Source organism: Trichogramma pretiosum, unplaced genomic scaffold, assembly GCF_000599845.2.
Source record: "Trichogramma pretiosum strain Unisexual culture from Peru unplaced genomic scaffold, Tpre_2.0 scaffold2, whole genome shotgun sequence".
Lineage (NCBI taxonomy): Eukaryota > Metazoa > Arthropoda > Insecta > Hymenoptera > Trichogrammatidae > Trichogramma > Trichogramma pretiosum.
In genome coordinates this window covers 3,508,074-3,520,387 of record NW_019641687.1, presented here as the reverse complement: position 1 = coordinate 3,520,387, position 12,314 = coordinate 3,508,074, and the positions used below count along the sequence as shown (strand labels likewise).

The following is a 12,314-nucleotide window of genomic DNA, read 5'->3' as shown; positions in this document are numbered from 1 at the left end:
TAAGTCGTTTCTTTTTTCATCATTACGACACCAAGTCCACGCACACACGTATACAGCATACATGCGTATATTAGCGTATACGCATGCTTGATAATACGCTTCTATATAGTTTCTGCATCGGTAACCATTCATTACAATGGCCTAACGCCGCATATATATTGAGACTCCACGCACAAATAAGAAGTGCGTACAAGCACAATGAGAGAGAGAGAGGGAGAAACAGACAAGTCCTGGCGCAATGTCAGAGTTTGAGATTTACGAGCTCGTGCATATCCACCTCCAAGTGCACAAACAATCATTTTAGTTCGACTTGCAAAAAAAAAAAATTTATGATAAAACACCATCGCTGCACGGTATTAAGATTTATCGCGAGCCTCGGCGTTCGATAACTGAATACCAGATTTCGGTGTCCTTGGCCTGCAACGGGCTCGGCTGCGCTTGGATTATCAGGATCATCAATTTTTTTTTTCACCGGCTCAATTACAGCCCATTACGTTTGAATTTATATCTGCCTCGTGGAATTAATAAAATTTGAAAAGGCATCGCTCGGCGATCGGCCGTATAGGCTTGCGCGTTTACTACTCGGCGTGGCGTGTCGAAAGAGCCTCGTTTCAAAAACACTATTGCTGCATTGCATTCGCGTAAACTCCGTACTCGAGTAGTAGTATTATGTGTGTGTGCGCGTGAGTATAATGTAACGCGTGCAAAACTCGTATAATTATTCAATCAGACGCTGTGTATTACATTACACGCGATCGCACATTTGCCGGGTAATATCGGATCAATTATGAAAATTATTCGCTATTAATGAACGTGGTGGTGATACGCGAGACGCGAGGCGCGATATAGATGTTATAAGCAAAGAATTTTTCACGATTTAGCCCACGTGAGCCTCTTCCAACGCAAACGCGAACATTATGATATACGATGTATATAGTTTTTGCCCGAAGATCTCTTATCGGCTGATTTTTAGTTTCGATAATTATGGAATTGTGCGCGTTACACAACAACTAATAATATTTATCTATTTAGGCGCTCGCAGCTGATAAAACCGTGATTAATAATATTTTCGCACCGCATTGTGAAAACAGCATAATGCTTTCATCATCCCAAAAAAAGAGGGGGAAAAAAAAGAGACGCGAAGATAATGATTCGTAAAACGAATTAATTTATCTATAATTTTAATACATACAAAAGATTATATTTGACTATGCTTGCTATAAGCGTACACGAACGAAAAGACAATAAAAGCCGAAATATGATCTTTATAAGGTAGCTGGTGCGAGGCCTCGGGCGACTATACATCATAATGGAGTCGAGCTCATCACGGAGTCAAGCTAAGTGAGCCTCCTATATATATACGCACACACAGATAGACGGGACACTCGGCGAGCGAGCCTTTTGCGAAATAAGCATCGTACGGTGGCGGCGGCGGCGCGGACACGTGTGCCTCTTACTCTTTCAGCCGCGAATTGTATTACCTATTACCCGCTATTTTCGTCATGCACACCATGTATAACGATACGTTTGTATATGAAAGGCTGCGTGCGGCGTGCGCTTGTTGATTTTCTTATCGCACGGAGTAAAAACTTTTTGTTTTTTTTTTTTTTTTTTAATTCGAGGTAATATGATTAATCGCCGGAATTTTCGGCGCTCATAATCGCGCTCATAATTAGGTAATAATAATATCTCGCGCCCAGTTCAACGCACACGCGCGCGCGAAATTCCAATAAGATCATAGCAGCGTGCGTGTATTTCAAAAGGTTAATCCCCTTGACACGGTACTAGTTTTTCAACTTATATACAAAAAAGCCGAAAAACTCGACGCTGCGTTTCGCAAATTTCGAGCTGTAGGCGAGTTTGTATAATTATTAAGAATCGCGCGCCGATGTTTTCCTGCATGCACGCGCGCGTGTACGTCGTCGCGAGTCAACAACCTATAATGCGATCCATTTTCGCGCACGTGTGGGCTTGAAAATGTCCAAATATCGCCTCGAGAGCGAGCTCACCGATACGTACGTATATGCATTGCGGGCATTGATTAAATTCTCGGGCAAATTTTTCCAAAAATCTCCATCTGCTGTTGCGATACGCAGGGTATGCGTTGTGTTACATACATACATACAGGCTCTCACGTGTTGTTGCGCGCTTGGCTTATAAAATTGCATTACTCTACTTAGATGAATTTATTTATCATATACACACATGGACATAGACATATAGAGAGTCAGCTGCGCAGACACACTTGTATACGTAGTAGTAGACATTGTAAGAGGGCGAGCCGCATACCAAAGGGACCGTATAGACGAGATAATCGCTCGGTCTCTCTCACTCAGTGCGATGTGCTTGCGCAATGATCTCGCACCGATTATGACATAGGCAGGCGCTGCTGCTGCTGCTGCTGCTGCTGCCTAGAGAGTACGTTGCACCGAGAGGGAACTTGCACGCGTACATTATACACAGAGCTATGTATATATACAGCAGGAGGTGTTGCTGCAGTCTCGACCTCATGTAATACTCTCGAGCAGCGTAAGCTTGACTCACCATAATGCCTGGCGCTGCTCAAGCTGCAATCACAGAGCTCGTGGAAAAATTCAAACTGTAAACTGATTTTGCCAAATGAGTGTCTGTGTGTGTGTGTGTATTTTTCTCTCTCTTATGTATAAGTAGTATAGCTCCTTTTTGTAAAAAAAAAAGGTTAGACGGATGCGCGCAGCTATTGCGACTCTTTAGCAGCGATGCGAGTCAAGATAAAAGTTGTATTCGCTCGCTCCCAACGAGTGTCGCAACGAAAAATGCATGAACGAGCTTCGATTCTGCTCGCGATCCTTCGTTAACAGCGGTACACATCGATGTACCCTACGCTACGACGCTCGGCGAGGACGAAAATTCACGCCCCGACGCTCGAACACGCCGAGTTAAATAATAGTTATTGACTGATATCGACCTTCTGTTGTTGCTTCTTAATCGAATGACAAAAGGACCTGCGCGTGCACTCGAAAATTATTAATATACTTCTCGCTCCACGGGCCCCGACACGACCACCACCGACAGATGAAAAAAAAAANATTCGCGCGTCACGATACAAAATAACAAAAAAAAAAAAAAAAAAAAAAGAAGAGAGAACTCGACGAGTCGACATCTGTTCGCGCAGCGCTCGAGGCGTGTTAACGTCATTATCATCATTGCCTGCATATTGCTCTATGCATGTGCGCTCCGAGTTGCCGAGGGTGATGATCGAGCTCGAACACGAGCTTTTTTTTCTCTTCATTTTTGCGTTTTTTTTTCTTTCTTTCTTCACCACGCGTGCGTGACGTTTTTCGCATTAAGCCGCGCGCGGTCTATGTATACCGAATTACAACAGCTCGTCGCCGGCCGATCGGTTTTATATTGCCCGTGTGTATAGATGCACGACTCGCGATTGAAAATGTGCATAGTTTGAAAATCGTGGGAGGGAGCCAATGTATATAGTACTGTATAATACTCGCCGCTGCTATCGACTGCAGTACGTACACCACCGCGGCGGGCCGTGTCGAGCTCGGTGCAATGTTCTACATTTTCCTGCACGTACGTCAGGGTCGCGAGCAACCGATTGTTCTTGTTGCGCTCCACGCCAGTCACGCAAGTTTTATCGAGTAATATTGCGCTCTTATACCTATATATGTATACCAGCGCATTGGCTCGCTCGGCAGATATTTGTATTATATTAGTGACTTTCGACATCGTAGCTCCGCGTATACCATAATACACTCCGAGCTTCGCGCTACTGCAAAGCCATATGCATACAGCGCCGAGGTGCTATTTTTTCCCCCCGTTTACACTTATGCATTTCATAATCGGCCCATTTAGATATCGAGGCTTGATTTCGAATCGGTGCGTGCGCGCAACTTTTTCCAACCACGTACTACGCGCGCTCTGCACTCGGCTAAGCGATTTTATAATATTATTCAATGATTTTTCAAAATCAGAGTGCACTTGTTAGGCCGTCAAAGAGTTAACTTCTCGTGTGCGTGCGCGGATTTCGCTCGTCACCCGCCGGGGCCTCGAGCGTAATTTCACCCCCGCTGGATGCATGTCCTTGGCAACCCCGGATTTACATGTTACATCACTCGTCATGCCGGCCTGCGCACAAAAGAAAAGAACTCAACACCTTCGATTTTTGTCGCTGCCTATATGCGAGTGCGATACATGTGTATATTCGTGCATATGTCAGCTTCGGAAACTACGCACGAGTGCATGGGCTTATATATACCCTTGACTTTTGAGCCTTTTAATGGATGCTGACATATTTGTGCATTGTTCGTATTGGGGAGAGACTAATTTGGGGCTGCTGTTTTCAGAGTTACAGTCGTCGAGTCGAAAGTTACTGGTGCGCTTGAATTTCCTTGGATTAGCCGCCGGCGGCGCCCATATGGCCCTTTAGCGGTTAATTTTCGTCGGTCGAAAAATCGTTACGATTGCGTTGGAAATTTTCGTACGAACGCGCTCGAAATTGTCAACCTCTGCCGAATTCCCCTCTACCTGTTGGCTTGAGTCGTGGTCAGTGGACTCGGGATCAAAACAATCGGCGCCCCTTGCGTAAATTTGGCGCGCCGAATCGCCGCTCGCAGCATCGTCAGTAACCAGCGAGTGATCGAACAAGCAATAACATCGAGCTATTATTTCTCTGTCGAAATCTCAAGTCTTTAGCTAGTCTTTTTACATCTAGTCTTTACGTCTAGTCTTGACGGAGAAGGTCATCTCGCATCTAGTCTTAACAGAAACAAGTGAGTAAAATTTATTACCTAATATACTCGGGCGTGCACGGGCATAATATTTAATAATTTTAAATTTACGACAATTTTTGTGAAATGTATTCGCTTAAGTTCGATTAACGCAACGATTATTTCGCCTCGTTGACCCGTTGCTATGTATAATATTACATATACGCGGCAAGCTAATTTAAAGGTGACATTACGGCATGGCTCCCCGATCGCCTGTCTCGATAAACACACACACATACACATTCGAGACTTTTCGTCGCCTTGAAATAATATTACAAAGTTGCACTCGGTTATATATCCTCGCAAAAGTGAACGTACGGGATATTTTGAAACGACGGGTACGCGAGCACTCGAAAGAGCTTAGAATTTTGCTCATTTCTTCATTCTCATGTTTTGTTTTGTATTTGTTTTCGTCGTGCCCTCAGCTCGCCAAAGATGCCGCGCGGTAAACCAGCCAAAAAATTAGTCTGCCCCGACGGCGCCTGCTGCTACGACTCGGAGAGCTCCCTGTGCTCGGACTCGGACTGCAGCGACTGCTACGCCCCGAAGAAGCGCGTGACCAAGAGCAAAACCACCGCCAAGAGGAAGAGCAGCAACAAGTCCAAGTCCAAGAAAAAGACTCGTCGCAGTCGAAGTACGTATCGATCTATTCATCATTCTCTTTCTCTCGATCCACGAGGTTGAAAAACAACCGTTGCTAATTGAATCGTCGTAACCGATTTTTTTGCAGGGGACACGGATGACGAGTCGTGCAGCTGCACCGACTGCGCGGACAGCGACAGCGATTTCGAGTGTCCCTACGTGCCCAAGAAACGAGGCGGTGGTGGTGGTGGCCGTGGCCGTCGCCGTAACACTTGCTCCGGCTGCTGGTAAGTCGTCTAACCGTCGTCTGCTTGGCAGAGTTGAAAATTTTCAAATCTATCAACGGCTCTCTCTCTCTCTCTTTTTCAGAAAACCGCTCGAGCTTTCGGTACATCTGTATCGTCGATCCAAACTCTAGTCAACCGGCTTTACTTCCTATTTAAGTTTGTTTTAAAAATTTTAAGTTTTTACCGAATTTATCACCAGTATTAGCAGATGTTATTTACCAATATGGTCTAAATTTAAGTTAATCAATTGAGTCATAGGTGATATAGTCGGACGAAACTTTGTTTTTATTTTAAGCCAAAGACAAATAGTATTGTTAGTTTGTAAGTTAAAGAGCTTTAAAGACTACCGTTAAAGTATTATAGTTTGTAATATTTCGTAAGTCCATAAAACCAAAGCGTGGTAATGTTTAAGTTTTTAATCTTGTAAAACCAAAGTATCAAAAATATGTATCTTAAATCTCATGTAAAATCATTAAGAATGAATGAAAAAATAATTTTTTAATTAATAAAAGATGCTCCGATACTCGGAGCCCCACCAAAAAAAACTATACAACCAAATAAACGCCAAGCATTGAATTCATTTTGCACAATCACAGCACAATTGAGTCACGTGCGCTTACATAGCGGCAGCAGGAGCAGCAGTTACGAAAAAGTTCACGGCCCGCGCCACGTTGGTATCACCTTGCCTCTCCTTTTCTCAAACGCCGTCGTGACATAATCCTGCCTCTCTCTCTCTCTCTCTCTCTCTCTCTCTCTCGCACTCTAGCTCGAACAAATCTTCGTCATATACGTGTATAATAATCAAGAAACGGCTGCTCGGAGTTTTGCAGCTAAGTCGCGGAGCCAGAGTCCTGTCTAATTGCCTGCGCGCGAGATTTTTGCCTTTCCCCTCTGCGCGCGTACGTACATATAATACACACATAAGTGGAGCAAGAGCGGGAATATTGAAGGTTGGTGAACGGGTTTGTGTACGTTGTGTGTTGCGTTAGGAGCACACATTGTTCGCGGTGTGTGTGTGTGTGTATTTATAATAGTCGCCGCGCGTGCTCGATTCGATGGTGTTTCTGTCTATACTACTCTATTAGGCTGACGTAAGTGACAGAGAGACCGGCATCCATAGAGAGCCGCGTGACAAATTTAATACATAATAGGCATGGTATTTATTTATACATACACGTATAGGATCTTCGCGTTCTAACAGAAAGCGTAAATAAATTATAAAGCGAGCACAAAGTGCCTGACTTCCTCTCTTTCTCTCTCGATCTTCGAGTCGGTGCGTGACGTATATTTTTAACTGCACACGCACACCCCATATATGAGCGGCCGCGCGCATGCCTTTTTCATTTATTTTACATGCGCCGGAGCCAGCACACGCAGTCGGTACTCCGAAAGTGCAGAATTTATGAGACGAAAGAGTATCCTTGCTTCCGCTGCGATGCTCGTCTTTTTCTTCGTCTTGCAGCAGCAGCTCGAGAGGAAATCTCTTCGAAATTCCGCGGGCCCGAGGTTGCGCGTGTCGTCGCGCAGCACCGCAATAATATTTTTCAGAGATTGCTCGGCGGGGATAAAAGCGCTTTTAACGCGAAGCTCGATCGAATTGGAACGAGTCGATGCTGTGTGTCTGTCCGTGTTGCAACTGGCATTGTCGGGACCCATTGTGTTCGACGAGAGCCGATAGATAAAGGAAAATTTTCTTTTTACATTTTCTTTGAGTTTTCTCACGCTTACAAAACAGTCTAATTAACCGGGGGGGACGACGATGATAGCGCAACGCGTGAAAAATTGTGTATAGCTCACGAGCTATATACGTATAAGCAGCGGCGTGCGGCGTCGGACTTTTCTACCCTGGCTCGGGCCGCGTTAGCCGCCGTTGAATTGCGTGTGTAAAACTTGCGCAAATGAAAATTGCACTATACACACATACAAACCTTTATCATTAGTCACATGTATATAATAATATACACACAAACTGCAGCAGCAGCAGCAGTTGGCGGATAAAAATTTGAATTTGAAGCCGCGCCGTGGAGCTGCTTGGCGCGCGCTTAGGCTTAGGCTTGCTCAATGTAATATTACAAAGTTTTGCGAAAAATTTTTCTCGTCCGAAGGTTAGAACTATCAAGCGACGGCGGCGGCTCGTTATATAGCGGCTATTACATCAGAGCTCCTAGATAGTAATACGAAGTCGGGTAATAGGTTGTGTGTATATACGCACCCGTTGTGCCGCGCGCGCTTAGAGTGTCATAATTTTTCTTATGCCTGCGAAACCTTGTACTACACGGCGCAATGCAACATACACTCACACATACGGAGAGTCGTAATCGCCGCCATTTGGCGCTTTTTTTTCTTACGTCTCTATATACCGCGACTACGTACCTAATATTATATGCGCAGTGCACAATTTCGTTTGACTTTGACTATTCATGAACTAGTTTCGTGCCATAAGCTTATTACGACAAATGCGATAGACTTGGTATCGATTGATTGGCTCATTCGTTAATTTTCCATTTTGTTATAACTTTTTTTTTCTCGTTCCATTGCGTAATGTGCGCGGGGTACTATCGCGCTGCACGATACGTATTGACAATTTTGCTCGATCCGAACGCGTGACTGCTCTCCTCTCCTCCGTCAGCTATATGGAGCCTATGTAGCGCAGCACGTGTTTAGTCGCGTCGCCGTCGTCGACGACGACGACGAGATCTTGTATCGACGAGATAGATATAGAAAGAGTGAGAGAGAGAGGAAAAAAACGAGAGCCAGCTCTCAGCTTACGACACGTGTACACTGGCAAGGAATTTTCGTCGAAAAAACGTGCACTGCAGCAGCAGCAGCAGCCAGTCCGATTTCGAAATCAGCAGCAGTAGTGCAAACTGCGGGCGCATGAGGCATTTGATAATCCCGGCCGCGCGACTAAAACGAGCCCGAGCCGAGCATCATCAATAATAATGATGATTCGTTATTACCGAGCTCCATGTGACGAATTACGCAAAATTCATACGCTCCGAACACGTGAAAATCCGTATACGCGTAGCCGAGCGAGTCTAATTATAGTAGACGCGTAAATATGTCGTGCGTTTCTCGTCCTTTGCGGCTAATCGTGTGTGTGTGGATACGTACGTATGCGTTCTGCGAAGGTGAAAATTTAAATCACGAAATGTATATCGCACAAATATCGTAGAATCATCGCGCGTCTTGAAAATTGACAACGCGACAGAGTTACGATGTTTAGCTTTGCCGCCGTACGCGTTACAAAGGTTTATAAACAATTTCAAAATTAGCCTCGAGGACATTGCGCTACGATGGGACGTCGTAATCCTCCTTCTTTTCTTGTAATATAACGCCGCGGTTGGTAATTGCGCGAGATAATTGTATTTGTATTCGCAGGTGCCTATGCGCGATAAATGAACTTGAGTCATTACCAAGACGCAGTCTCGACATTATATTAATAAACACAAAGCGTAACGAAGTTTTCATCCGCTCGAGCTATACGATAAAAGGGGGAAAAATCAATGATAATCCTGTATATTGAGAGAGAGAGAGAGAGAGGGGAAGGGGTAAAATATTACGTACATCGATTCTTTTGAAATGTCACTCGATGCGTTATACTCTTGGATTACTCGCGTCGTGCGGCTGTGCGCAAGACTCGTTCGCGAGCTAATGGATTTTATAGTCTCGTTTATGCCTCTCGAGCATTATTTTATACATATTACGCGCGTGCGAGCATAATAAATACGTATGATCGTACACGTATACGCGATCGCTATATCGCATAACGAATACAGTAGCTATTGGAATCGCATAGCGCACTTATACATATTGGTAATATTGCAAGCGAAAACATCAATTGCTCGACGGTGTATAATACGTCGAGATCGGAATACCGCGCGCGTGAAGCAACGAAAGCCTCTCGACGTGCAATCGTATCCAATACAGTCGCGATGGTCTCTCGTTCTGTCTCTTTATATTTTTCCTTGCTCCCTCTCGTCGATGCAAATTTATTCGCACGCTCTCGGGATCTCTCTCTGAGGAGACGACACCGTTTGCGCGCACTCGAGAGCAGCTCTCAACAACCGTTGCTCGACATGTATACCGCGCGGTGACTGCGACGCGCATACAGCAGACTTACGTCACTTACGTGTGCATGTGTGGCTCTTTCTCGCTCGAGCTCGGGCCGAGTATTATAGGTAGGTAGGTAGGTAGGTAGGTAGGTAGGTGCACGCGTGTGTGCGCTGCCTGTGGTATAGTGTACGCCATGGGTCCAAAGCAACGGTATCATATCTGCGACATAAACTCTTGGCACTCTTTGCTAAATAACATTGTGTGTCGGAGGCGCGGGGACGCCTATATGATACGTCTCTCGCGCGAGCTTGCAAAATTCACGTACGATCGTCGCTGCGCCGTTCGATCGAAAGATTCGGAAGATTCGGCCGACTATTATAGTCTCGCGCCAAGTGGCGAAAACAGAACTGCAATTTGCATGCTAGACCCCCCTCGATCTCTTTCTCTCTCTCTCTTTTGCCATGGCATAAACGTTTCTTCATCGGCTTGCGCATACACACAGATACACATATATGCGTGCGCGCAGCAGCAGCAGCAGCAGCAGCTTGCAAAAGAAGAATGTGATACAGTTGCCGCGCGCGTACTCGACTGTGGATTACTTAACGCGCGCGCGCGCAACGCACAGCGCGGTGCCAGCTTGTTGCGAGAGATTTTTCTGAAATATACAGTTCCTTTTTTTTTCCTGTCCGAAAGATTGAGAAATGCGCCATTTTTCCCCCCATAGGTCACAATACATCATGTATCCCTCGAATCGCGAGCTTTGACACGAGCAGTAGTGCACACGATCGGATTCGTAACGTACGTATTAATACGGCAGCTGATCCGATTTAAGGTGCATAAACTCGATAGACCTTTCTAATCCTCGTCCGATGCAGAGCAAGAGGCAGAGAGAGAGAGAGCAGACTTAACGATAATCGCTCGAGCTGTATAACACTGTCGTCGATGTTAAATGCGACATTACAGAGATAGTGGCTGGCGATGCACGGTGACGCGGCTGCTATATAGATAGCCCAGAAAAGTGTGCATATAACTGCGAAAATGTAGGTTTCTGGAGCATCGGCTGCTCTCTCTCTACTGCACTTGGTGTATATAATACGATACATTGGAATATACTGGAAAAGAAGCGCGTCGGTACATAAGTACATATGTAATACGGCGTGCTATGGATGCAACAACATGCAAGGGCGAGCGTGTGTACGTGTGTGCGAGCGTCGAGCCGCGCAACGGGGCCAAGCTCGCTCGGTTGGGATTGTCTCGTTGCATAAAAGTATGAAATAACCACTTGGCTGCCGCGGCTAATTCACCCGGTGATTATGTTATTTCTCGTCCCTCTCTCTCTCTCTCTCCGTCGCTTTCGCGCTACTGCGCTTGCCTCAGTTTAAGGTTAAACGCAAATGTGTAGCGCAACTCGTTACCAGGACTGAACGATTGTGACACCTTTTTTTTTGCTCCATCATTTTTCTATTTACTTATTCAACTTTATCACTGCTAAAATTTTCGACGTCCGATCGAATGAGATCCTCTCTGCATCGAGTCGAAATATATTTCGCAAATGATCGAATCGTGCCACTGGAGCAATCGCAGCTTCCACTACACGCTGTGGCACAATTATAGCTATAAAAGCTGCTGCTGCTGCTGTCGATCCGCTGCATAGCGGCGAGCTAGCACGTGGTGATGCGGCGGTGCACTCGGTGGTTACGTCAGTCCGCACGTTGCACACCGCTGCGTCGACACCACTACGCGACTATGTAGCACGTATATATATATACGTATAGATGCACCGCTCGTGGTACTGGCCTATAGTAGTAATAATTGCATAACGTATCATCCTGCCACGATAATGAGTTCGCGCGCGCACCGACTGACTACATATACACATATATTGTATATAGTCTCTCAAGAGCAATCATCACGTATATTTGCGCTCGTGTGTTGAGCACGAGTCTCTTTATTTGTCTTGCGTATAGCTGACGATCGAATTTGTATGAAATCTATCGGCGTACATTAGAAGAAATTCATGATAAATATTGAAAAGTGCTAAGTACGATATGATCGCCATTATAGTTGTTCTCGATAACGAGCCGAGAATTTCAAATTTATCCAAGTGTCGGAGTATCTAACACACCTTTTTGCGAGTTAGATTGACGTTTGACGAGATAGGCAAATTTGCGCCCTCCATTTTCTATCCGATCACACAAAGGTTACGAAACAATTGCGAAATCTAACGACGTGTTGATTCAAGACACTGATCATATACAATTCTACAATTACATTCAAGTTCACCTGAAATCTCTCGAAAAAACTCGACAAATCTCGTCGTCGTTTGTTGATTTTTTATGCGTACAGCTCACCAGGAAAGCTATGAAATTCGCATTTTATTGAGAAGGCCGCGACAGTCAATGTCCATCGCTCGACTCTCGATCGTCATAGTTTTTCAAGACTGGACTCGCCACTTTGTTTACTTGGCGACGCGATGCACGTGGTGGGATACACGCAGGCGCGCAGATATCAGCCTCTGCGTTCCATCGTTCGCGCTTCCGATTTTTAATTTACACGCGTATAAACAAATAAATGACGAAGTGTAATTGCGAAGATTCTCTGCTGCAGCTTTGTAAGGCCGCGCGAT

The 12,314-nt window shown here is 45.2% G+C and overlaps 1 protein-coding gene across 1 annotated transcript; it reads left to right on the top strand.

Moving 5' to 3' along the window:
• Positions 1-4,598: 4,598 nt before the first annotated feature.
• On the top strand, positions 4,599-6,194 carry LOC106658855. The gene is made up of 4 exons (XM_014380994.2): positions 4,599-4,766; positions 5,189-5,397; positions 5,494-5,632; positions 5,715-6,194. Coding segments are annotated over exons 2-4 (339 nt in total). The 5' UTR covers positions 4,599-4,766; positions 5,189-5,198; the 3' UTR covers positions 5,716-6,194.
• Positions 6,195-12,314: the final 6,120 nt, after the last annotated feature.